The following is a 25624-nucleotide window of genomic DNA, read 5'->3' as shown; positions in this document are numbered from 1 at the left end:
TGCCTTGCGCAAGCGCCAGGTCGAGAGATGTGAGAAACGAAGTTGCGTTCGGGCGGAAAAAAGATAGCACTCGAGCTGAACAGGGAGAAATGCAACAAGGCGGCGTTCGGCTCGGCCCCGGCGCGCGCGCAAGTGTGTGCGGGTGCGAGATTCGAATATACTTGGAGGATGGTTCTCCTCTTTATTAGGTGCACGCCAAGGTTTGTTTTTGCCGAGACACTGTGCGAGAAAAGTAATTGCCGCCAAAAAGTTTCCGTAAACTCCATTCAATGCAAACCAAAAGCCCGCAAAGGGTGAGTGAGCGAGTTTCGCCCGTGGTGGCGGTCGGAAAGTCCGTCCCGCGTCACATAACAGAAAGAAAGCCAACGCTAGCTGGATTCGTAGGACTCCGTGGTTGGCTGGCGGTACGAGAGTAGCGGACAGAGCTAGCTGGAACAAGAAAGCAAAATACAAATTGAGTAGGGAATAGGCAGGGATGGGCGGTTTTTTTGTGGCCAATATGGACGTGTCTAAGTCGGCTAATGACAATGGCAGAGGTTCCCACATGACCTGCCCAGGCAACAGGACGCATTAGCAAGCCAGGGTAGTTCTTCTCTCAGGGTTCGCTCATATTCTTGCAGCTGATTAATCGATTCAATTATTCAAGCTACCGGACGCTCCGCATTCGCGTACGCAGGGGGGGGAAACTGCCCCCGACGGAAGACCTGCATCAAGCTTGCTTACACTATAATTTGCCAAACAAAGATCGTATGCGACTATTGACTACATGACTACTTCTGCTTCGAGAGTTAGATTCTCGCATGCGCTCTAAAAAAGTAGACAAAGAGCGAAAACGCACCGGGAGTATAATACCGACTGCAGTGCAGATTGGGTCCATGAGTTTCGAGGCCGAAATCAATAAGCCGCCGCGCTGGTACGTGTCCGCATTGCTGTGGAGGCACACCCACAGGTTGCACGCCGCGCGGCTACCGTCGCCGTTCTTCTCAAATTCCTCGACGAGCGAGCTCATGCAGTCGTCCCACGCCAGCAACTCGGGGTAGGATGCGGGAGGGCCGGGCTTGGGCTTGCCAAACAACCCGCCCTAGTAATCCATCCAGTCAGCCTCACTCAACGTTGCAAAGGCTGAAAAAAAAAAAAAACAGAAACAAAAAAAAAAGGGTGCCATGGAGCGCAACTATCGCAAAATGGTCTTACGCGGGGAAATGATAGGCATGGGCAGGGGGGTGGACACTTACTGAGCTGAGCCGCGCTGCCACGCAGGCAGGTGACAGGAGGTTGGACATGGTCGTGATGGTGCCGCCGCGGCCGTAGTGACTGGCCTGCTTGTGGAGGCAGCCCCAGAGATTGCAGGCCGGCACGTCGCCGGTTTTCCCTTGGTCGAATTCGTCCACCAGGCTCTGGGTGCAGCCGTGCCAGGCCTCGGACTCTTGCCAGGAAATATCCTGCTGCGTCTCTGCGCTGACGAGAACAGCGGTCAAGAGGGAAACAAGGCTAACGAGCTTCATTTTGTTGTGAGAGAAACTGGGAAAATGAGGTAGAGAAAAGGGGGAGTTGAGAACAGCGGCTCGGCAGGAAAGCTTGTCTGACGCGGAAACAGCCCTATCCTTTATACTTGCAAAATAATGAGCGGCTGTACAAAGCCCCGTAGCATCACTCAAGATTGAACTGTAGGCATACTTCTGGGCCCATGTTCAAAGTGTTACGCATGCGGCCCGAAAGCCCATGATGCCTCCACGCCGCAAACACTTCTCAACTCGCCCCATCTCGTGCTGCATATGCAAGACGATCTGCTGTCGGCAGCTCTCAGAGGTTTCATTATGCCGCTCCACAATGCTAAAGACTGCAGCTCATATAGTAAAACTGCCATTAATGAGTGATTACGGAAGGGCCACCCTATTATTGTAAAAATTCAGGAACGAGGACTGGTAAAAGACGTATCTTGCTCTGGTGAATGCACACGGCCTGCCAATCTTCGTCAGCCTTGATCCGCCATATTGGGCCACCGCTGGTGTTGTAAAGGGAGGGAACAAGAGTAGCATTTGTCAAGTCATGTTTTGAGGAGCGCATGCAAAACAAGTCAAAACGTCGTGCGCACTACAGTGAATGCAGTGCAGAGTTTACTCCATGCAATTGATGAACAGACCCCGTTTATATACGACATATGAGATAAGATAACTCGTCGGCATGCTCACAGACAAGCACCTTTTACTGGGTGAGAAGCATTGCACTTTTACAGTGAAAGCTGCGTTACAAAGGATCTCTTCATCGAATCCTGTAAAAAAGTTTGACACTGCATCGGGAGCCGCATCGAGATACAGCCCGTCCATTGGCAAGAGACTGACTCTACGGCCCGGATCTGCCATAAGGACAGAAAAGCTCGTTCGTGCAGAAAAGCCACCGTGTCCCGGAAGATGGCTGGAAGAGAGAATCCAACTTACTATGAGAGGCTGCATCATCCTCTATAGCTGCCGCCCACTCCGTTTTTTCCCGGAACCTCGAGCCCACCGAGGCAGGTTCTCCCCTCATCCACGGCGGCCCGGCGCGTCTCACCTGCATGGTGACGAGATTACTGCGTTTAATCCACATCGGTTTGTCAAGATACAAAAAGGAAGCAAGTCCGAGTTTTTTTTGTGCCCTTTTTTAAGCTTCTCGAGCTGAAACTTGCATGAGTGGTGAAGTAAAAGATGGGAAACAATTTTGCGACGCTCACCCGCTCTCGCCCTCTTTACGTGGACATCCTTCTGCTCATGCACCAAGGAAACACTCTCCTGAGCCATGCTAGTGTGATAAAATGCATGTAATGCTTGTTATATGTAATAGCGTACTCGTCTCAATTGAAATGCTGTGTCGCCGAAGTGCCGATTCCGTGGCTCGCATCGTTTCGCAGGTCGCGCGGCCGAGACTCCGAGTTACGACCATGACCGCTGCACATACTACCCCTCACAAGGAGAATCGACCCCAAGACTCACGGTACGCAGAAACAGATGGGAACCCTGGTTAATATCAGCTTTGATATGCCTTGCGGCCCCCGCACTGTCTTGCCGGCAGCGGCCCCAACGGACCAGTTCCCGTTGCGCTGCCGCTCCGCGAAGGCCCCACGCCGAAGTCTTGCATAGATTTCTGCGGTACCTGGTGCAGAAAAGTAATAGGAAGGCTAAATTGCTGTCCATATTATGGGGGGAGATAGTGTCGATGCAGTATTGCTGAGGTGTGCGGCGTTGCAACTATTAAAGCTATACATGTAGGATGAGTTTGGGATAGCTTCCCACAGCTGGAATGGCCAAGAGTGGCTACAGTTGAAATGAGTAATGACGGACAAAATTTGCGCAGAGTCATATTTGTATCGGATTATCTATTATATGCATAAAGTTTGCCAGGTAAACAATTCGGCTTCAAAGTCTTTAGAAGCACTCTAGCTGACCGTTGATGTTGCAAATGTACTCATCTAAGCAATGAGACTGATTAGCACTTTGGCTTCCAAGAAAAGAAAACCCAAAAACAAGAGCAGAATGTTCCTAAATCCAAGAATAGTACTGGGGCAATAACTCACTCAGGTTAATCGACGTAGTCGGCGTACCGCCGTTGTTATCGCCGCACTCGGCCGTCAACACGCCATTCTCATAGCGAATATTCCGGCACGAGTGCCCAAAGCCGCCCCTGCCAGTCATTGTCAGCATGCAAACCTTCACAAATCCCCTCTCTTAATTTGGGATGTGCCAAGAAAGAAAGAAAGAAAGAAAGAAAGAAAGAAAGAAAGAAAGAAAGAAAGAAAAACCCACTCGTCGCTTTGCGCCAGGTTGCCGTTGTGGTTGGTAAACTTGCTGTTGAGGTCGAAGAAGCCGTACGACTTGCCGCCGTTGTTGTCGCCGCACCCGCCGTTGGCATGCAGCCACGGCTCGCCGCCGTTGTCGCCTAGGAAGCGCAGCTCCATGCCGGAGCACGACCCGAGGAAGTTGCTGCACTGCGCGCTGGCCGAGACGGCGCCGGCGCTGGCGGCGAGCGCGGCGAGAAGGTGTGTGGTGAAGTGCATCGCGTTTGTGCGCGTGTGTGATGTGGCAGATTTCGAAAAAGAAACAGTGCGTGAAACACTTGGAGAGGTATGTAGATATATATATACTTCAATGGCTGATTCGGATTGGGAGTTTTGCTTTCCGAGAGAAAGACGGCTGTGCTTTTTATACACAAAAAAAGGTTCGGGAAATGGCTTTCGAATCCTTCCACGTTGGCTAGCGTGGGCAGTCTTGCCATGCTTTCTTCCTTCATTTTACCGTGCTAACAAGTACAGGCGCTCGGTGCTGACCCGAAGCGAGCTACTTCCGTATGCCGAGCCGTACTCTAGCAATGTGCTAAAGAAGCAAGTTGACCAATCAGACCTTTTTCACAATCAACATACGGCCAAAAGACGCTGTGATGCTCAAGAACAAGGTCCATTTTCGATCCCCAGATCGCTTCCCGACACTAACGGCTGGATTCGGCATCCTCCACGCCCTGCCGATCGTACGAGTGTCTCAGTCACTCCCAGATCTTTCTCAACTCGTTTGGGACGGCCAGCGTCCCTTTCCAGCAACACAGCCCTGGGAGATGTCTTATCCCCAGAAACAAAATCTGCCGATGGAGTTTTAGTTCGGATGTGGTCAGCACGAGTCGCCGAAAAGGGTGTAAGCCGAAGGGGCAGCATCAGCCTAGCCTGGCATTGGTGCAACCCTCCTCGGCCCGTCTTCTCACTCCTCGTCTCCGTCGCCACGTTGCCAAGGTACCGCTCGCAGTGGAGGTTGGAAATGCAGGAATGACGGCCAAACATAGATACAGCAAGGTTGGGCTTGCATCTATCGCTTCCCAAATGGTCCGAGAAGGAATCGGCCCCGGCTGGAGAGAATCCTAATGAGAATAAGCACCAAGTTTCTTAGTGTCGACTCCGTATTACTCTCAAAACGCAGTCATCGACTGTTACGAAAAATCAACAAGCACTCAAAACGCAATAGTAGCGAGCAAGGAGCGAATATCAGTTGGTTGTTAATAAATCTGGCAAGGAGGCAGCGAGATACATGGCACCCCAACAGTCAAATAACCGTTGTCGCGCCAAGCCCACACTCAGCATCCCTGCCAGCGCTATCTAAGTATATCTTCTTTTTCTCTAGTCCTCATCAAACATCAAAGCTTCCTCCTCTATAATGTAGTGCCATCGCTGGTGATCCTCCATCGTCTTCTTTCGTCGGGATTATTTTTCGCTGAAATCGGCGAGGGCCACAGAAAGTCATGGCTTCACCCACAAGCTGAAAAAAAAAAAGGTGGCCGACGGTGGCTATGAGATAGAGGCCAGTCTTTGTTGAAAAGACTGATAATTCACAGCAAGAGGGCACGAGGAGGCGGGATGATAAAGTCTCGTCACCACAGAGTGTGCACCTCTGACGGCTTGGCTGTGCTTTCTCCACATGCAATGCTAGCCTGTGTCGGAAGAGCGTCTTTGTGCGGCTATGAACAGACGTATAGCTGGACAAGTAGTCGTCTAGGCGACATTGGCTGAGCTTTGCAAATATCGGCTATTGGCCCCAAAATGCTGTGTTGATCAAACGCAAGAATGATGCGTCTTCGATATTTGGTCACTCAGTCATAGCCACCTCCGACCTGGCTGTGGAAAGCGGTGCTGACGCTCTTCTCATCGTCATCATAGCGGCGACCGGCGTAGCGATTACCAGCGGGCATGCGGGCGCCGCTCTCGACGTACTGGCGCAGACGATCGCTCTGGGTGTAGGAGATGGCGCGCATGCCCGTGACGGCATCCTGCAGACCGGCGCCGAGACTTACACCGCCCTGGCCCACGCCGCGACTGCCAATAATGCTAGACGACGCGTCTGTGGTCTCTGAATTGGCCACGCTCTCACCGGTGACACTTTCGGCAGCGCGAGCGCGACTCTTTCCGCCACGAGCACCCTGGCCACCGACGCCAGGCAGACCTGGCCACTGCTCGGGGGCAAAGCTGGAGAACATGGCAGGGAACGCCGTGTTGAGGGCAGCGCCGCCAAAGGTCGAGCCATGGATGGAGGAGACGTCGTCGGGGACGTAGGACATCATGGAGCCAGAGTCAAAGTCGCGCATCGTGCCCGTGCCCGTGCCCGCGCCATTGAAGCGTCCGTTCTGGTTCTGGAAGCCACCGACCGGAAGCTGATTGGTGGGCTTCTGACGGTGCGATCGGGGCTTGCTGAACTGAAGAAGACACTGCTGGAAGTTGTTTAAGGGGCCCTCGACGAAGCAGCGACGGTCACGGAAGTGGGTGAGCAGGTTGTACCAGAGCTCGTGCTTGGAAAGTACCCTGGGGTTACCAAGAATAACCACACCGTACTTGGCACGGGTAAGGGCGACATTCAGGCGGCGAGGATCAGACAAGAAACCAATGCCTTGGTTCTCGTTGGAACGCACGCAGGAGAGGACAATGAAGTCCTTTTCACGGCCCTGAAAGGCATCGACAGACGCGACTTCGACACTCTTGTAGTGCTCCTTCTTGGAGGTGCCCGAATTTTGCATAGTCGTAACAATGTAGCTTCGCTGGCCCTCGTATGGCGTAATAACGCCGATCTCGGAGGGTTTGACGCCTGCCTTGAAGAATCGGGTGACAATCTTTTCGACATTGGAGGCTTCCGTTCGATTGAGATACGAGGTGCCGCTGGTAGAAATTTCTTCGTTGCCGATATTGGACCAGAACATCATGGGCATCTCGGCAACAGGCCAGGGAAAGTCAACATCCTTTCGGATTCTCTGCTCTTGCGTGACACCATTCTGCAAGCTGCCGTCATAAAACATGTTGGAGGGGAACTCTGACAGGCAGGGATGCATTCGGTACTGAGTGTTGAGGAGAATGGGCTGAAGGCGAAGCTGCATGAGGCGCTCAAACAGGGATTGGCTGAGGCCAGCCTTGGCGGCTTTCTTGTTCATAATGACGGGGCCGAGCTGCTTGTGATCGCCGACAAGGACAACCTGCTTGCAGCCCAGCATGAGCGGGATGATGCATTCGGGCTCGGCCGACTGAGTAGACTCGTCGATGAGTACGCTACGGAACTTGAGTTTGGACAGACGAGGGTCGCCAGCACCAACACAGGTACAGCAGACAACGTCGGCGTTGTTGAGAATTTCTCGTTCGGCCGCCTTTGTCAACTGCCTAAACTTCTTTTCATCTTGGCTGGACAGTTCGCCAGCCTCGCTCTTGAGCTGTGACAGCTTCGCGAACTCTGTATTGTGCTCTGACATTCGCACCTGCTCGTGAAGAGCAAGGAAGCTCACAGAAGACTCGACATCTTCACGGGATTTGGCAGTCAGCCGAACGACCTTGAGACCGGTGCGGTGAATACGCTCGCAAAGCTGATCAACAGCAACGTTAGAAGGTGCGCAGACGAGAACCTGGTTTCCGCTCATCTTGGACAAGTGATAGATGATGGTAGCAGATGTCACCGTCTTACCAGTACCAGGAGGGCCCTGAATAAGACTAAGCGGCTTCTGCAGAACCGATTTGATCGCGTCGACTTGACTCTGGTTCAAATCTGGCAGACCTGGCGCAGACCACTTCTTAGGCAGGTTGGACTTCATCGGCTGCAGCTGAACGTCGTGACCAAGCAATGTATGGAAAATGAAGCCAGAGACACTCATGTCGTCGACAGCAAAAGTCTTCATGGCAAGCTGCATACGGTCGTACGAGGTGGCCTTCCAGACATAGTCGGCCGAGAAGTTGTGGGAAAGGTCGGTTGGGACCGATCTGTCGTTGCCAGTCTTACGTAGCTCAAGACAAACCTCGTCAGACTGACTGTTGGGAATCTTCATGACGTAGCCTACACCTTGCCAAGGTTCCCTGAGCTCACCGTTGTAGCGAAGCAACATTTCGTCACCAACAGCAAGCTTAACTTCTCCGGACTCAATCTTGCGCAAGTTAAAGGAAGCAAGATGCTTGTTGTTGAGACCTTGCGACCATTCCACTTTCAAGTTGTCTTCGGACTGCGCTTCCTTGAGCTTTTTGTCATAGTCGGATTCCATTTTCACAAGCGGTCCAAAAGTGTTTTGGTAGTGGAATGCATCTTCGTATTTCAAGAGTACGGGTTCCGGATCGTCGTCAACAGTTTGCCCTTTGTCGAGATCGGAAATGGTGGCGTTGGGTTCCAACTTCCACATCTCCTCGAGGCGAGCGATGGTGTTGGGAGACATGTGGCGGGCGCGCAGCTGCTCGGCTTCGGAGGGAGCGCTGACAAGCCAATCGAGGAACGCTCGCTCCTTGATCAACGGCTCCCAGCGGGAGGGATCCCAGTTCATGTCCTTGTTGGAGGCCGATGCGGCGCAAGGCTGGCGGCACAGCAAAACAACGACAGAGTCAGACTTTGCAGGGATGAAGCCAAGCAAAAATGAGTTCTTAGTGCCGCAGCTATAGCATTCGAGTACGGTATCGCCGAGAGCGGACTCGGGGTGAAGCTGAACTTCCTTGTGGCGGGCTCGGACGAGATGGTTGATAATGTGGGAGGACGTGCTGTTGCCGCGGGCGCTGCAAAACCATTTGTTGCAGATCAAACACTTGACGACAGAGGCCGGAGCGTGAATACCGCAATAACTACGACATGTTAGCTCGCGATAGACCATATGAGGGCTGCCGAGTGTTTACTTACGCGCATGCGTACGCGGGGAGCTCTTTCTCCTCCTCGGTGTTATTGAGGTTTAGCCCAACCATTTCGTCGACTGGAACACTACCCACGCTATCGTTGTCGTCCTCGAAGGCCTCGGTCTGGTTGTCGTCGTCGTCGGCGCGGCGACGCCCGCCGTGATCGCCATACTTGCCATAGAGAAGTCGCTCGTCGGGGTCGAGGGTGGAGAGGTCGTCGTTTCCAGCGTTGATTGCCGCAGCCGAGTCGGAAATGAGGTGATTGCCTACATGGGTGAAGGCTCCCTCCATGTTGCTTGGAACCGCCGCGGTCGGGAGGTGGCGGTTGCAATTTTCTTTCACTAGCTGGGTTAGTACGATCAACACCGGTAGGAGACAAGAAAGAAAATCAGTAGCGCAAATACAGCTGCACATTCTTTTTCAAACTCACAGAATGTCAATTATTGCCAGACAAGCTCTGACAGCACGTGTGTGGTGCTCGGATAAGGACAGAGAAAGAAGACTAGAAATCGTTTGCGGGAGTGATTCACATCATCGCGGGCAAGGTGGCGGCGGAAAGAGGGTAAGGAGCCAGGGGTGGCGAGTGCGCAAGCTGGAGCGAAGCTTGCAAGGGAAAATGATCTTTGTCCAAGCTGCGAGAGAGGCAAACAGACTTGTATTTTCCGGCTACCAAGAATTCGAGAAGCCCTGCAGATGCGCAATTCGCCATACCTTGTTCCGTCCAAGGCGACTTACTTTGGTGGGACAATTTGGGTACACGTGATAAGCGGGAGCGCTATCGATAGCGCTTGAAAGTCTAAACTTTTTGGGTGTTGACTACTTTTTCTGGCAACCTTTTTTTACGGTCAACTGGAATTAAACAAGGCATAACAGCCGCCACAATCTTTCAAGATGATGATTGTAAGTAACCGAGCTTCGAATCCGCGTCGTTTGGAATGTGTGCATTTCTAATCTCGTCCCGCAGCGCAAGCAAGCCAGGCAACGGAGAGACTATCTCTACCGTCGCGCCGTCCTTCTACGAGATGCCGAAATCAGCGAGAAAAGAGCCAAAATGAGGTCGTCCCTTGCATCGGGCAAGCCTCTAGACCCTACCATTGCAAACGATAAATCTCTCCGTAAAGACTACCAGTACGACGAGTCGGTCGAGAAGTCGACGGCGGAGGAGCTAGACCTAGACGACGAGTACGCCCAACTGTCTGGCATTGTCGACCCGCGCATCCTGGTCACGACCTCGCGCGACCCCTCCGCAAGACTGTCCGCATTTGCCAAGGAAATCCGCCTCCTGTTACCGACTGCGATCCGAATGAACCGTGGCAACCTCATCCTGCCCGAGCTCGTGCGCTCGGCCAAGTCGTCTGGCCTGTCGGATGTGATTGTGCTGCACGAGCACAGAGGCACACCTACAGCGATGACGCTTTCGCACTTTCCCCACGGCCCGACTGTGTCCTTTTCTCTCCACAACGTTGTGTTGCGACACGACATTCCCGGCAGCGTGCGCGGCACCGTTAGCGAGTCGTATCCCCACCTCATCTTTGACGGATTCACAACGCCGCTGGGCAAGCGTATCGTCAAGGTGCTAAAACATACCTTCCCGCCACGGGAGCCAATCACTACTAAAAATAAAATGGGGAGCCGTGTGGTGACGTTTAAGAATATCGACGACAGCATCGAGGTACGACACCACGTGTTTGTGCGCACTGGGTACGACAGCGTGGAGCTGGCAGAGGTTGGCCCGCGGATGACAATGCGACCTTTTGAGATTCGTGCAGGCACATTGGAAAATAAGGATGGTGACGTGGAGTGGCACTTGTCGCAGTTTACCCGGACGGCGAAGAAGAAGAATTATCTGTGAGGGGAAGGGCATACGAACACGACAATACCAGCGACTGTTAAACCTATTCTCCAGGCCGAGAGGAAGAAAAAATCCGGGTCAAGATGTCACCAATTGTTGTGGACAGACCCGCTCCAGGCTGCCAGATTACAATACGAATGATCTGATGTGCGTGGGATCGTGCATTGGGGGACATGGTACGCTCACGGTGATCTCGTTCAAAGACTAACCGCCATAAGTCGCATTGTTAGCACTGTGAGACAAGAGCAGCTCTTAGCATCAGGCACCGAGATATCAAGATGGGACGAGCGGAAGAGAATGCATCATGACGACATTGGCCCAAGATGGGCAGATGACCACATTTCTAGAACATGACTGTACATATAAAGAATTTGAATCATGTAAAACAGATTACTGCGTTGCGATTGGGATGACCAAAGGCGGTCTCTGACTTGTGCCCATTTAGCAGGCAGTGTACCGCCAAAAATGGGATGTGATATCCGCACGCGATTACCTGTCACTACAGGAAATGCGCAGTGAAGCGTGAACAAAAGAACAAAGAGGCAAAAGAGGTCATACAAGAAGGCGAAACCGTCGTCGTCGGATGATAACGTAGAAATGTGTTTCGTGAATAGCGTCATCAGGGCTGTGCTGCCAGACTGAAGTTGTTCAGCCCTGGGCCTTTGTCACAGCCTCGTTGCGATGATGCGGCGCATTCAGATTGCTGTGGCGGAGGCTGCGGGTGCAGCAATGCGAGCGAAACAAATGCGAGCTTCCCGGCCCTACGGATGCAACAAGAACCCTACCTAGGTAGGTAGGTAGGCTACGGGCCCAATTCCAGCACCTTGTCAGCAAGAAAACTGGCAGCCTTGGGGGACGGATACATACGCCACCTGCAGCTTGCGTGTCTCTCCTCTCGCTGGGGCGGAAAGCCTATTTTTGGTCCATTGCCCGTCATTTTTAGCGGGAACCTCTTTCTGCAGCGAACGCTTTTTTGCTCTCTTTCGTTTCTTGTTTCAGTGGGTATTTTTGCGGGAAAACGGGCTAGCGCGTTTGCATCAGGCGGCCTTTTCTGCTTTTCCTGTTTCTTCTCGGGCCCTTGCTGGCAGGCAACAGGGTCCTCCGTCCCGGGGATGGGATGGAACGGAAACGCGGTGGCTTGGAGAACGAAAACGCATCAGTTTTATTTGTAGAGGACCAGTCCCGTCAATTGCGTCCTGCTCTTATTTCGGATCAATCCATACATTGCATTTTACTACCTACCAATTGCTTCAGTCTGTTCCTTGATAAGCCCGCGCCCACCGGAGAGCTACTTCAAACCTACCTACCTAGGTACCGACGCAGCGCAACGGATCTAGCTTGGTCCCAGTTCGTCATCGCAGAAAGCGGCAAAAGATATACAGAAAAGGTAGTTAGCATTGGGGATCCCGCACTCCCGCCAAATCCACCACCACCAGCGCCTGGTACTTTTGCCTTTTGGCCCATCTCCGCCTCTCCCGTCGCAATCTCAATTTTTTCCCTTTCTTCTATTCTCCATTTTCCAGTTATCGGATATTGTTCTTTTTTCTTGCGCGCCGGCACCCGATATCTCCATCAATTGCCAGACCTTGGGCGCTGATTTGCGTGTTTTAATATCGACTTCGTCAGCCGCCGCCGCCGCCGCCGTCGTCGTCGCACATCATGTCTTACGGCCAACCGAACCCGTACGAGCAGGCGCCAGCGCAAGAGGCCGGTCACGGCTATGGCCAGGTACGTTTCTTGTTCTCCGTCTGTCGTCGTGCTTGGCGCATGTAGCTTTGCACAGCGTCGGCGCAGGCTAGCTCGCACCGAGAGCTCTGCGGGCTTCCCTACCTGCCCGGCGCCGGCGCAGCCGCTGCGAATAGCTTCAATGCGCCGCCCCCGACGACTTCCACTGCCCCAGGATACATCTCAAGCTAACTGGTCCCTTCTCTTTCCCTCCCGCGCCACAGCCGAACCCCTACACGCAAGACAACTATGAGCTCCAAGACACGTCCTCGTACCAAAACGCCGGCGCTGCCGGCGCCACCTCGAGCAGCACCCGGGCGCCGCTCTCGCAGCAAGACTTTCTCGCCCGCGTGCAGTCGCTGCGCAACGACATCACGCGCCTGACGGGCGACATTGAGACCATCGGCCAGCTGCACCAGCGCTCGCTCGGCGCCGCCGACCCCCAGGCCGACCAGCAGCTCGAGCACTACGTCGCCCAGACGCAGATCCGCAACACGGCCATCAAGGACGGCATCAAGGCGCTCGAGCGCGACCTCGCCCGCACCGCCGACGCCTCCCGCAAGACCAAGCAGACCCAGCTGCAGTCGCTCCGCACCTTTTTCAAGTCGGAGCTCGACTCGTACCAGAGCATCGAGCGCGAGTACAGGCAAAAGTACAGGGACCAGATTGCCCGCCAGTACCGCATCGTGAACCCGGAGGCATCGGAGCAAGAGGTTCAGGAGGCGGCGGAGACCGACTGGGGCAATGAGGGAGTCTTCCAGACCGCCGTAAGTGCCTTTAACCCTCATTTTCCTCCCCTTGCCTTCTTCTTCGTCCATAAATCTTGCTCGAGCTCTGCCCTCCTTTCTGGCGCAGCGTAGCAAAGGTCAGGACTAACATGACCTCCTTGGCAGCTCCGCACAAACCGCTCCGGCCACGCCTCCTCCCTCCTCGGCAACGTCCGCGCCCGCCACAACGAGCTCCAGCGCATCGAGCAGACCCTCACCGAGCTCGCCGTCCTCTACCAGGAGCTCGCCACCATGGTCGAGCAGCAGGAGACGGTCATTGCCGACACCGAGAACAAGGGCCAGGACGTCGTCGACAACCTCGAGTCGGGCAACCAGCAGGTCGCCCAGGCCAACAAGAGCGCCCGCAACCGCCGCAAGCTCAAGTGGTGGTGCTTCTTCATCGTCGTCCTCATCATCATTGCCGCTGTGCTCGGCATCGCCCTCGGCATCACCCTGACCAAAAAGGCCAGCGGCAATTAAGGCGCATGTTGCACGAAGAAGGGGAAGGACAAAGAAAGTGTTTATAGAGAGACGGAGAGAGAGAAAAAGGGACGATTGGGGAAGAAGGCTACACCCGTTTTAACTACGAAAAATCTATACCAGCGGAAATACTTGCGATTTCTTTTTATTCCTTCTACGTCGAGAATACAATGCTAATGAGGAGGGACAAGTAATTGACACCAACGAGATATCAGACGAGGACATGTACGTTTTCATGTAATCTTGTATAAAAAGATGAATATGATTTTATTTAAACTCTTGTTAATGTGAATTGACACCTGCCTGTGACTTGCCTTGCCTCGCCTCCTATCAAGGCCCTATGGCTCTGCAAATGCCAAGATTGCACGATCAGAGATGATCAACGTTGCTACAAGACATCATCTTCGCCACTGTTCAATAGAACCATGTTCATGCCCACGTATCCAACGCAAGTTCGTCACGCATACCACTTATCCAGTCGCTGTATTCAGCACAAGACAGTAAGTGAGAGAAGTTTTCATTCATTGAAGAAAATAGTACCAACAAGGATGATGATTTGGATAAAAAAAAATGTACACAAGAAAGAGGCGCCTTCCCCAATTGCAGCAAGATGCAAGAAAAAAAAATGCAGCTGCCTCTCTCTACAAACGAGCTTCTTTTGCCACCCTCAAGAAACATTACAAAAAATCCTATGCGTCCTGTGCCTTTTTTCCTTTTACACATGCTTTGACAGGGAAATTAGACAGACCGTCATGACGAGCACACTGCTCGATATCGCCACCTCGCTCCCTGCAGAGACACCATCGTACACTGTTGCTCACACCTTTTTTTGCTCATTTGTATTATGATAATGCCCACAACCGGATCAGGGTTGTGCGTCACTGTTGATCTTAAGCGCCCATGCGGAGGCCGCCAGCGCCACCAGCTCCCGAAGCAGCGAGCTTTGCTGCCAGCTGCGGGTACTTCTCGGTGACCTTGACTTGTGTTCTCGTGGCCTCGGCGTAGGAAAGAGCGTTGACAATCTCTCCCTCGGTGCGGGCAAGTTCGGCGGCGCGCTCAAAGTAGTTGAGCGCCTTGGCAACCTGGTTCTGCTGCAGAAGCAGCTGGGCCATGGTGGCCACGGCAATATCGCACTCGGGGTCAATGATGAGAGCCTTCTCGCACAGGTTCTCGGCCTCCTTAAAGTCCTGCTTCCATTGAAATAGAGCAAGCGCCTTGTTGATCAGCGGCAGCACGTTCATCGACATGGGCTTGGTCTGCTTCTCCATCTCCACAGCAGTGTCAAATTTCTCCACGGCTTCGGCAAAGTTGCCCTGGTCGAGCAGCAGCTCACCGTAGTAATTGTACACATCGGGAACCTTGGGGAAGTTCTTGATGCAACGACGGAACGTAGCCATTGAGGAGGCAATGGAGCCCATCTTGTACTGCGTTACACCAAGCTGAATGTGGGAGAAGATAAAGTCCTTGTCCAGGTCAATCGACTTCTGGTAATCCTTCTGGGCTTCCGAGAGGTCGCCTTTGATGAAGTGCGCCTGGGCGCGGTGGTAATAGACATCGGGGTCGTTGGGGTCGTGCTTAAGGGCCTCAGCAAATTCCTGGTCTGCCTGAGCGGGCTCTCCGAGCTCGAGGCTGATGCTGGCGCGCTTGATGTAGCTCTGGGTCATCTCAGGGTCGAGCTCAATGCTCTTGTTGAAATCTTCGGTAGCAGCGGCGTGGTTTCCAAGCAGAGTACGCATGGTACCACGGCAGTTGTAGGCGAGGGCCTCGTTGTCGCCGAGCTCACCAAGCTCAATTGCCTTCTCAAATGCTTGACGGCCCTGCTCGTATCCTTCCGAAGTGCGCTTCTCGAGACCCTGGAGACCGTGCTGCAGCTGGCCGAGACCAGTGTCAGGGGACAGCTCAGCAGAGTCCTCAAGACCGGCGGGTCGGGGCTTGGGGCGGAAGCTCTGGAGATAGTTGCCGACAAAGATGGGGCTGGGCAGCTTAGCAGTGCGAGTAGCCATCATCTCCTTGGCCTTGACCTCGGCAAAGGTCTTGAGCAGGCGCTCAACAGCTTGAGCAGTAGAATCGCTCTTGAAGTTGTCGATGATGCACGAGGCGGTAAAGTCGAGGAGGGCCTCGGAGTACATCTTCTTGTGCTCGTAGGCGGTAGCGCGGCGGTTGATGGCCTTGACGTAGTCGGGGTCCATGGTGATGGCGGCGGTAGTGTCGTCAATCACGGTATCCCATTCGCTCATGGCGCTGTGGCAGGCAGCACGGTTGGAGTAGAAGACGGGGTCGGGCTTGCAGAGGATGGCCTTGGTGTATAGGTCGATGGCCTTATTGTAGGCCTTGTCGCCGTAGGCTCTGTTGCCGGCCTGCTTGAGCTGGGCAGCGTAGTCTTCGCGCTGATCTTGAGTAAGGGTCTGAACAATGGCCGCGTCGACTTCGGGAAGCTCATCCTCGGCCTGGACAGAAGCGGCCTTGGGCTGGGACGTCGGGGTGGCGGACTTGTTGTCGGCAGCTTTGCGCTCAGCTTCCTTGCGCTTGCGACGTTCCTTTTTGCTGAGTTTAGGGGCTCCATCGTTCTTCGGCTTCTGTTTACAGGGCAATTCGTTAGTGATAAATGCCAATTGATACCATGATGTCCTAGATGCAAATTTGCTGATCGATGACATCAGACGGCTTCCTGGGATGGCACTCACGGAGTCCGAGTTGAGATAGTATACGGCACCGGCGCCAGTGATGACGACCGCGACACCGGCAATGGTATAGACGACAGCCTTGTTCTCCGAAGCCCATGAGGTTATGCGATCCCAGGTGCTGGAGGGAGCGCTGATGGGTACCTCGACCGGGCGGACGGCGGGCATGGAAGGTAGGGGGTTCGCCATGGCTGTGGAAAGGTAGAATACAGTGCCCGAAACGAAGAAAGGAGTACAAGGTATTAAAAAGGGGAAGCAACAAAGAGGAAAGAAGTCGCAACAGAAATAAGCCCGTGATGCAATGAATAGCAGGCGGGGAGGACCGATGCGAATAAGGAGCTGTGGCAGCAGAAGCTTCTGGGTCGCGGAAAAAAAGACGATTCCAGCCGAGACGTGGTGTGTCGTAATTTTGCGGGTGCAGCTTGTCTGGGCCGACCAGCCAACGGCCAGACTGCCTTAGTCATGCACACCTCAATCGCTGCAAACGCCCACTGGAACGCGCATTTTCAAAGCTGCAGCGCGAGCTTATAGGCCATTGCCCGCTAAAAGACCACAAAAAGTTTTGGGCCTTGGCCTGACTGGAGTGCCTGAGGCATGAGCTCGTCGACAATGTCGGCGGCGATGGCCTCTATTCTACGGAGGTCGTATCTATTACTGGTATCTCAATGAAGAAGCTCGTACAAAATTCCAGAAAATTAAAGGAAATGTACTCATTGAAACCTCGGTATCAGGTCAGTCAAGTGCACCAAAGCGTATACATCGTAGAGCTGTGCACAATGGCCTTTCGATGCACCTCGCGGCAGAAAAAAAACATCATGTAACTTGAATGTTCTTGTATATTGTTCAACTTTTCAGCACGTTTATGTCCGTGCCATTTGCGTAGACAAAGACGGCGCAAGACCTCGAGATATCAACCCTGCCCTGGTGGATATCGTATACAGAACGGCTACTTCTCCCGCTAACAAAATGCGTGCCGTCATACATTATCAAGGTGAGGCCTCTGAACATCTATAAGACCAAAGCCTTGCCAGCTCATAATTTGTCCTATACACTTCTACATCAATCATCGGCATAACATTCACCATGCCTGGGACAGACAACTTTTATATCTTCACCTCGGTGCGATACGACCCCAGCCTGCAGCAGGTGCCCAGCCGTGGCTTTCAACATGCCACATGGAATTACAATCACGTATCTCCCTTTTACTGTCTAGACTATCACCGAGATCGCTTGCTTCAAGCAGCCACTCATTGGGGATGGCAGTCCGCTATCGATACGCTCACCGGCGATGAGGCCGTCACGAAGCTTGCCGAGTCCGCCAACGAGTTCCTTGGCACGTCCCAGATGACACCGGTGCGACTCCGAATCATTGTTCACGCCCACGGCACGTTTGAGTTTCAGCAATTTGATACTCCGGATGCCTCGATGGAAAACCTCTTTCCATTGCGCCTACCCGTGCCAGGCGCAACGCCGGGCGAAATGGAGGCCAAACGATCCGTGGTGTATGCGCTTCTTCGTGACGATACCCCCATCTCTCGCTCTGAATTTACGCATCATAAAACGTCGAAGCGAGAAGTGTACAACGAGGCACGTCACCGTGCTGGTATTGAGGCGGGCGAACGAAAAGAAGTACTCATGATCAATGACCAGAATGGCGAAATCATGGAAGGCAGCATTACCACACCGTACTTTTGGAGGAATGACAGGTGGATTACGCCTCCAATTTCAGCCGAGTTCAGCTCCAACCTGGGGAGCGGGGGCAACAACGGAACATCGAGGCGATTTGCGCTCGAAAAGTAGGTGCACCTCATAACAGCTGCTGGGCCAGCTAACGGAATAACAGTAAACTTGCGGTAGAAGAGTCTATCAAAGCAGAGACTCTGTTTGACGGCGAGGAATGCTGGATAAGCAATGGTGTGTCTGGCTTTATTGCGGCGCAGGTGCGGTTAAACAAGTAGAAGGGCACAAAGGCATCTCGGGCCGTTATCTGTCTTGATAGTTAGCGGGATGATCGCACCCCGTCAGATCGAGGGTCAATGGCTTCAGAGCCAATCAATATCTCTAGCGAAAAGAACAAACGCCCGAGATTTACTGCTACATGATTGGATGCGCCTCACGACCGAGTAAATTAATAATTATAATAAAATCACAGAAAAACGACCGGCTGCGAGTGTTGATAACCTTCTAACGTTAGAATACCGCCGTTTTGACACGAGGCAAAACGGGCGCTGCCGCAGCTTCTCAGGCACCATGGCAAGTGGGCCGCACTAAGTTACTAGGTACACGTGCCAACGCGCCGCGACAATCACTATAGCTGCTGCACTGTGCAACCTTCCTCTTCTCAAGTTTTTCTTGAGTAATTCGCAATCGATCCGTTTTGGACCGCGAGATACTGTTGTGGACCAGGATGTCTGGCGACCAGGCCGAGTCCGCCGTCAGGGCAGGACAGGATGAGTACCGGGCGAAGCGCTACAAGCACGCGCTGGAGCAGTTTACCAGGGTATGTCTTGCCACGGTCAGGCAGCGAACGCCATGCCGCTCGTGTGCCATTTACCCCGCGAGCTGATCCAGCCTAATTTTATTTCCGTGTCTATAGGCCATGCGCTTGTGTAAATGCAATCGAGGAATGAAGAGGGATCGCTGCTCCTGCAAGGACTTTGAGGCGGTGGCGGACAAGGATGGCTCCATCTTTCACGAGGCCATGTATACTTGCTCCTGTCCTGTCGGCAAGACTTTTAGCAAATGCGACAACCCAGTCCATGTCAAAGCATTGGACTACCGCGCTGCCACATTCGAGGCGATGAAGGAATTGGACCGCGCGAGAAGAGATGCGGAATGGATGCTGGAGCTTGCTCCCCGTCTTCCCGATGTATGACGCCCGAGCACGACGAGGGTGCCTTGAGGAGAAGTGTGCAAGTTGGCTGACGAAGAAACAGGGCTATCTCAGATTGGGAAAAATTGCTCGTCTTCAAAAAAATGACGAATACGCCTGGAAGATGTACACCGCTGGGGTTCATGCTGGTAATGCTAATCGCATGGCCACCAGCCCAAAATTCCAAGTTGGTCCACGCTTTACAGATTGTCACCAGCCTACTGCTAACGACATTATGAACAGCAATTATATAGCGCTCGAAATAAGCTTCACATCCGATTCTGTCGCAAGGACCCCATCTTTCTACCGTCAGAATTGTTTCTGTGGATTCTCTCATACTGTAACCTAATCCAAAGAGTGTAAGTGCTGCTATGAGGCGGATAAATGGTCATGAAACAATACTAACTGCTATGATGAAGCCGATGCTTAAGAGTCTCCAAACTGTGGCAGCGCACACTTACATCACGCGATTTTGCCAGTCTGTGGAAAGTCCTCGACTTTACCGGCTCTTCGACACCTCGACGGCCACCGCGCATCGACTTTCTCAAGAAGCTCGTCGCCAGCGCCGGACGCGACGTGCGAAAAATTGTCATTGAAGAAAAGAGTCATCGATTCCAACTCTCACAAGCTAAGCTCTTCACCCTTTTACAGGGAGCAATGCGACTGGAGCACCTCGAGCTCAGCTTTCCTGATCACACCCTCAAGATACCACCAACGGCAGGCCTTTGCAAAACCCTCAAGACACTCTCGCTGCGATTGTTTGTCACGGAACCAAAGAAAAACATTGTCGGCCTGGATTATATACCCGTGTCTGCCTTTCCGTTCGAACTCTTAAATCCTGTGGCGGAAACAATTGAAACGCTGCATCTTTCTGGTCTACCTATGAGCTGGTTCCGGGAGCAAGATGTACCCTTCATGCCAAAGATAAAAAACCTACGCTTGCAGATGCGTGCTGGGTCCACTGCCATGTTTCCAATTGTAAGTTGCGGCCCGTGAGAAACTGCTTCTTACGCTAACTTTCATCTCAAGCTACACATTGGCTCGAAAACGCCTGCCTTGGAACAGCTGTGGCTGCAAGATACGATACCTGACCGCTCCAACGACTGGGAAGACCAATGGAGCAAAATCTGGCCCAACTTTAAGGCTTTGGTCGTCGCCGGGAGCAACTCTAGCACAGCCGCTCGCTTCGCCATCACCCTCATCATACGCCTGTTGTCTTCGCTAAACCACGGCCGCAAGCTGGAATATATTGACCTGGATCTGCCTTGGAGCCCGAATCCGGACGCCGTCGCCATGGAGCCTCTGACTCTCAATCCAGGCCCTGCCATCCAACAGGTCTGGAACATGGCCGGCACTGTGCTGGACCCCGAAGACAGCTGGCAAAATGAATACAAAAGACTAAAGGCCGTCAGGCTCGCCAACGCCGTTCTGGAGCCGGGGTGCCTACAGCGAGTGGCACAACCCCAGGCCATCGCCGGTCAGCTACACACCCTGGACGTCGTATTCCCGCCAGAGGACCTCGCCATGCCAGCTGGGGCCGCCAGCTCAGCGCACCTCGCAAAGTATGAATGGCTAGCCGGAGCACCAGGGATGCGTTGCATGTCTCTGTCGCAGTTTCGATTCCGCCCGTTCCCGAGGACGTCAGACGACATGCCTCTTCCGACTTTTCTCGCAACGTTTCCGAAGCTGGAGACGCTCGAGATCCGGTCAGACCATTACGATGAAGCGGAAATGTGCTCCGTCATTTCCGCCGTTATAAAAGAAACCAAAACCTTGAAGCTCATATACCAGAACCAGATACGAGGCGCGTTGATGGACAAGCTTGGAAAGGCGGCAGCAAAACATGGCGTAACGGTCGTGTTTGGTGAGCGGCCTAGAGAATGGCCCGTGCCAGTTACGCCATAGACGAGCTCATAAATATATGTATATGCAATACCCTGGGCTATCCAGGCTCTAGGTCATCATATTCATCATGTTTCTATACAGTCAATGTCAACCCTCCAGCAGAACTCCAAACCCAAAACTTTTGTCACCGGCAGTCGTTCCCAATGGTCACTATGCCCTACCAACCTTGAATGAAAGCACCTGGTGGCCTGTTAGTCCTGACACATCGTGATGAAGCAAGGCCAAAGCCGGGTTCGATACTCACATCATGCTTGCCGACTCCAACAACGTCGTCTTCTGACACTCTCATGTTGCCCACGCCTTCAACAAATGCGACCGGCGCATCGCCCATGATTTTGCGCGCCACGTCGCCCACCGTGGAGCCCTTCTTGACCAAGACACAATCCTTGAATACGTTTTTCGAATCGTTGGCGCCCGTCGTAAACGTCGACACGTTGCGCACGGGGAACACGGGCACCAGGCCCAGCAGCTCCGCGGCCTTGGAGAGCACCTGCACGACGCCGGTGGAGCCGAAGCGGTACAGCACCATGTCCTTGAGGTTCTCGATGCGGTTGCGGTTCTTCTCGTCGAGCTCCTTGAGGCCGCCGCCGTCGGGGTCGCCCTGCTCGACCAGGTCCTCTCGCGTGTCGACAAACTCGCTGCCCTCGACGTACTTGACGTAGTTTTGCTTGGCCATTTTGCGCAGGAAGATCTCGGAAATGGCCGAGCACAGCACGATGCTGTTGGGGTCCTGCATCTTGGCAATCTTGGCAATGTTCTTGTCCGCGTCCGGGTGGTCAATCTTGTTGAGCGCAATCACGGTCGGGAACTTTTCGTCGATGAAGGCATTCACCACCTTCTCCACGTCCTCGTCGGACCACTCCTCCAGCGGCTCCTTGAAACCGAGGCGGTCGAGCGTGCGGTTGACGACGGTCGGCGTGGAGCCGTAGCCGGAGAACTGGTTCTGCAGCGTCTCGGCGGCGGTGGCCTTGATGGCAATGTGCCGCCGGCGGATGGAGCCCCATTTCTGCATGAGGTTGCCGAGGATCCAGGCGACTACCTCGCTGCGCAGCCAGGCAATGTCGACCGAGGGGTCGTAGCCGCGCGTCTCCTTGCCCTCTGCGTCGACGGTGCCCGAGGCGTCGACGACGTGGATCAGCGCGTCGGCGTGGCGCAGGTCGTCGAGGAACTTGTTGCCGAGCCCCTTGCCCTGGTGCGCGCCGGGTACGAGGCCGGCAACGTCGAGCAGCTCAATGGGCACCGAGCGTCGGCCGTCGACGCACGCGCCGTAGTTGGGCTTGCACCGGTCCGAGACCTTGAAGCGCGCGCAGGCGCAGTCTATTTGCAGGTAGCCGATCGCTCGTTGGGGGTCGATGGTTGTGAAGCTAGAAGAGCGTAGGCGGTGGCTGGGTCAGCATTCGGCGAAAACGCTGGAGGAGGGGGAGGGAGGGTTTGTGAAAGAGTCGCAAGGCGTAGGAAGGCCGCTTACGGAAAGTTGCCTGGGAGGTGTGTGATTAGTATGGGGGTTTCCGTGTAAACGTGTCGCGGGGTCGCAAGAAGCGCAGAACTTACCAACTTTGGAAGTCGCATCTGTCAAACTGTTCATCGTACTGCTTTTGCCCGCCGAGGGCTTCCCCACGAGCCCAATGAGGGGATCGCGAGGCATGGCGGGGTATCTTTATGTGCGGAGGGGAGAGGAATCGTGTGCAGGCTGGGGTCTGCAATTGGGCGCAATGATATTGTATGGTGTTCTGGGTCGGTGTGCAAAATATACTACTAGTTCAGAGGAGTCGTGTTGTGTGACAGCGTCTTATAACTGCACGCTTGCTCTCGATAGAAATTTCCATGCCACCATCTCACAGCACTTTTTCGGCGTGACGTACCGATTTTGGTGGGGCAATGTGCAGGCTCCGCCAGCGAGCAGAAGGCTTGTGACTTTGGCCGATGCCATGAAACAATATCAGTCGCTCAAATTGAAACTTGGAACTCCCGCCGAATTGTGAGACGCAAATTCTTTTTATTATAGCTGCCTGCCACTCGGATAAGCGCGTTGTCAAGGGCCGCCAGGATGGCTGCCGCTCCCCAATTGCCAATCGAGTCCCTCCCGGCTTGGGCCACCCTACAAGATGTGAGGCTCCAACAGGTTGCCATGCGCCGCATCGAGGGCAAAGGATATGGACTCGTTGCGGAGATCGAACTGAATGCTTCGAAAAAATTGAACGAAGCTCTCGAAATTATAAGGATCCCTGCCGAGCTCGTACTATCAAGAGAGGCTGTTGAAGAGTATGTCAAGGTGGACCAACACTTCAAACAACTCATAGATACCGTTGGCAGAAAGGTACACGACCCAGGTGGCTGTATCTGCTGAGCCTAGACTAATAATTTCGCTCAGTCCGCTCGACTCGACATTATGCTCTATTTACTGGTACACATCGTCTCAGGAAGACATGTTGGGGACAAAACCAAGCGTTGTGTATCAACTCCATGGAGCGAATATATCAAATTTCTACCAAAAGATATTCCCGTGCCTACATTATGGTCAGAGCCTCATCAGATGCTTTTGCGAGGAACTTCATTGGAGGTATGTCTAGCTAACGCATAGACTACGCAAATCCATTGCATGTGCTCTAACACCGATCACTAGGACGCACTGGATGCGAAGGTCACTGCGCTACAAAGTGAGTTTGACAAGCTACGGGACGCCTCGACAACCCTACCATTTTGGAATAGACTATTCTGGGAGGAGGATGGCGCCGCATTCCCCGACTGGCTTCTCGCAGATGCTTGGTACAGATCTAGATGTCTGGAGCTTCCCCAAGCAAGCCACGCTATGGTCCCCGCGCTCGACATGGTGAACCACTCTGCTGCCGGCGCAACGGCCTACTACGAAGAGGAGACGAGCGGGGACGTGTCGCTTCGGATCAGGCCGGGTGCCAGCGTCGCTGCCGGGGACGAAATCAACATCTCGTACGGGGACAGCAAGGCGGCGGCCGAGATGCTCTTCAGCTACGGCTTCATCGACCCGGATGGCAAGACGCGACAGCTGACGCTGCACCTCGAGAGCTTTCCAGACGACCCGCTCGGCCTGGCGAAGCGGCGTGTTTTTGGTGGCGCCCCCGTTGTCACGCTCCGCCAGACCGAGGGCGGCAGCGGAGGCGGCGACAGACTGTGGGACAGTGGCTTCGTGCACCTCATGTGCCTCAACGAGGAGGACGGGCTCGAGTTTCGCATCCTGCAGGACGATGCGGGCGACAGGCAGCTGAGGGTCTTCTGGCAGGACGAAGATGTCACGGAGCGAGCGGGAGACTTTGAGACACTACTGAAAGATCACCCGCTGCAAGCACTCTTCCAGCTCCGGGCCGTGTCGGTGGTCCAGGAACGGGCGGCGAGCCAGCTGCAGAAGCTGGCAGCCGCGCCGAGTAGTGAGCAGCTGGAACCCTTGATTGCGGCAGACATCATCGACCAGAATCATGTAGACCTGGTCTCGACCCTCAAGGATATCGAGCGTTCTGTGCTCGAAGCCGTTGTGGCGGAACTAGAAAAAGAGGTACGTACTCACCCCAGTTCCGATTCCGACCTGTCACCATGAACCCCAGACCAAGACCCCCTTTCTTATTATTAGCCTTGTTTCCCCTTACCCTCTCCGCAAACATCCCGCATGCACAATCCTTCATCAACTTTTTACCTTTACCGTTCGTGCCGTTCAACACTGTGTTCATCTTTGTGGGGGAAACATCGGAAACTAACGCGTTGTGAAAATTTGCCATCGAATCAGAAATCCCGACTAGTTGAACACGAAACTGTTGTGGCGTATTTCGGGTCGATGGAAGATGACCAAAACGAGTTAGCACAAGACGATACAACCGCGCCAGCCAATGACGACGTCGACTTTAGCTAGGACGCTCTTATTAGACTTTGTCACTACCTGCTTCTCTTCGTCGGGCAAATTTGCCCGACGAGCGAAGTGGCGTGTTTTGAGCTGAACTTGGAACTGGCGAGGAAGACTTCGGAACAGCCTGCCAATCATTGGGAGTCTGATAAGCGAGTCCCCCAACACTTGGAAGAGTACCAAAAAAAAAACACAGTCAACGGTCGCAGGCGCACGAGCGGAAGATAATTTGTCGCCTATCCTGAAATAATCTTTGTTTACTCTACTTCTGTGATTCTCGGGGACAGCAGGGACATCTTCTTTGCAAATGCAATCCGGCTGTTCATGGCAAAGCCAGCCGGTCGATCATAGCTTAGCGCCGTGTACCAGAGCTATCGAAATAGCTCGTGATGCATTGAAGCGCCAATTATATTTGAGAAAGAGCTTATTGCTGCTAATGGCAATGGTCCACATTGATCTGAACGACGTACAAGCTTCTACCAATGGATCTAGCATTCAAGGCGTTCATTCTAACAGGCTTGACCTCACTGTGCCCAACCGTTTTGCGGAGGTGGGGCATGATGGGTTCGGGCTCGGAAGAAGAGAACGTGTGGTAGGAGCTCCGGCGTTGGAGTAAGACGGTGTAAAATTACAGAGTAGAAATCAGAACAAGTTTATTTGCTCGCTCTTTGGATTGAGGAGGAAATTCAGCTGGGTTTAAGCGTTGCCAAAGTGCCGCGTCTTGGCAGGTACTTGATCCCGCCAGTTGACAGCGGCTCTCTCCCACCTACAAACGGCGATACAAGGCTCATCCCCAACCACTTGAACAGGCTTCATGCGCTGCGAATTTGAACTCGGCCACA

At 53.6% G+C, this 25624-nt stretch overlaps 10 protein-coding genes across 10 annotated transcripts; 5 read left to right on the top strand and 5 right to left on the bottom strand.

Moving 5' to 3' along the window:
* Positions 1 to 770: 770 nt before the first annotated feature.
* Positions 771 to 1505, bottom strand: LMH87_000869 (uncharacterized protein; the record flags this gene model as incomplete). Its single annotated transcript, XM_056198848.1, has 3 exons — positions 771 to 776; positions 839 to 1081; positions 1236 to 1505. The coding sequence occupies 3 exons, from the start codon at positions 1503 to 1505 to the stop codon at positions 771 to 773; spliced, it is 519 nt and encodes a 172-aa protein (XP_056055757.1).
* Positions 1506 to 3401: 1896 nt separating this feature from the next.
* On the bottom strand, positions 3402 to 4030 carry LMH87_000868 (uncharacterized protein; the record flags this gene model as incomplete). The annotated part of the gene is made up of 3 exons (XM_056198847.1): positions 3402 to 3445; positions 3551 to 3657; positions 3780 to 4030. 3 exons carry the CDS (start codon positions 4028 to 4030, stop codon positions 3402 to 3404), a joined length of 402 nt encoding a protein of 133 aa, XP_056055756.1.
* Positions 4031 to 5604: 1574 nt separating this feature from the next.
* On the bottom strand, positions 5605 to 9167 carry LMH87_000867 (uncharacterized protein; the record flags this gene model as incomplete). Its single annotated transcript, XM_056198846.1, has 5 exons — positions 5605 to 8584; positions 8640 to 8709; positions 8903 to 8973; positions 9063 to 9089; positions 9163 to 9167. 5 exons carry the CDS (start codon positions 9165 to 9167, stop codon positions 5605 to 5607), a joined length of 3153 nt encoding a protein of 1050 aa, XP_056055755.1.
* Positions 9168 to 9523: 356 nt separating this feature from the next.
* On the top strand, positions 9524 to 10484 carry LMH87_000866 (uncharacterized protein; the record flags this gene model as incomplete). The annotated part of the gene is made up of 2 exons (XM_056198844.1): positions 9524 to 9532; positions 9597 to 10484. The coding sequence occupies 2 exons, from the start codon at positions 9524 to 9526 to the stop codon at positions 10482 to 10484; spliced, it is 897 nt and encodes a 298-aa protein (XP_056055754.1).
* Positions 10485 to 12143: 1659 nt separating this feature from the next.
* LMH87_000865 (uncharacterized protein) lies at positions 12144 to 13456 on the top strand (the record flags this gene model as incomplete). The annotated part of the gene is made up of 3 exons (XM_056198843.1): positions 12144 to 12212; positions 12434 to 12976; positions 13103 to 13456. The coding sequence occupies 3 exons, from the start codon at positions 12144 to 12146 to the stop codon at positions 13454 to 13456; spliced, it is 966 nt and encodes a 321-aa protein (XP_056055753.1).
* Positions 13457 to 14346: 890 nt separating this feature from the next.
* LMH87_000864 (uncharacterized protein) lies at positions 14347 to 16326 on the bottom strand (the record flags this gene model as incomplete). Its single annotated transcript, XM_056198842.1, has 2 exons — positions 14347 to 16032; positions 16141 to 16326. The coding sequence occupies 2 exons, from the start codon at positions 16324 to 16326 to the stop codon at positions 14347 to 14349; spliced, it is 1872 nt and encodes a 623-aa protein (XP_056055752.1).
* An 894-nt stretch (positions 16327 to 17220) lies between these two features.
* Positions 17221 to 18095, top strand: LMH87_000863 (uncharacterized protein; the record flags this gene model as incomplete). Its single annotated transcript, XM_056198841.1, has 2 exons — positions 17221 to 17933; positions 17981 to 18095. The coding sequence occupies 2 exons, from the start codon at positions 17221 to 17223 to the stop codon at positions 18093 to 18095; spliced, it is 828 nt and encodes a 275-aa protein (XP_056055751.1).
* A 449-nt stretch (positions 18096 to 18544) lies between these two features.
* On the top strand, positions 18545 to 20914 carry LMH87_000862 (uncharacterized protein; the record flags this gene model as incomplete). Its single annotated transcript, XM_056198840.1, has 6 exons — positions 18545 to 18637; positions 18734 to 19006; positions 19074 to 19196; positions 19253 to 19368; positions 19429 to 19987; positions 20039 to 20914. The coding sequence occupies 6 exons, from the start codon at positions 18545 to 18547 to the stop codon at positions 20912 to 20914; spliced, it is 2040 nt and encodes a 679-aa protein (XP_056055750.1).
* A 150-nt stretch (positions 20915 to 21064) lies between these two features.
* On the bottom strand, positions 21065 to 22559 carry LMH87_000861 (uncharacterized protein; the record flags this gene model as incomplete). The annotated part of the gene is made up of 4 exons (XM_056198839.1): positions 21065 to 21094; positions 21159 to 22278; positions 22383 to 22392; positions 22466 to 22559. 4 exons carry the CDS (start codon positions 22557 to 22559, stop codon positions 21065 to 21067), a joined length of 1254 nt encoding a protein of 417 aa, XP_056055749.1.
* A 402-nt stretch (positions 22560 to 22961) lies between these two features.
* On the top strand, positions 22962 to 24791 carry LMH87_000860 (uncharacterized protein; the record flags this gene model as incomplete). The annotated part of the gene is made up of 4 exons (XM_056198838.1): positions 22962 to 23231; positions 23286 to 23474; positions 23538 to 24440; positions 24669 to 24791. 4 exons carry the CDS (start codon positions 22962 to 22964, stop codon positions 24789 to 24791), a joined length of 1485 nt encoding a protein of 494 aa, XP_056055748.1.
* Between the last annotated feature and the right edge of the window lie 833 nt (positions 24792 to 25624).

The sequence above is a fragment of the Akanthomyces muscarius genome, chromosome 6 (assembly GCF_028009165.1).
Source record: "Akanthomyces muscarius strain Ve6 chromosome 6, whole genome shotgun sequence".
Classification (NCBI taxonomy): domain Eukaryota; kingdom Fungi; phylum Ascomycota; class Sordariomycetes; order Hypocreales; family Cordycipitaceae; genus Akanthomyces; species Akanthomyces muscarius.
This window is presented reverse-complemented; position numbering and strand designations above follow the sequence as displayed.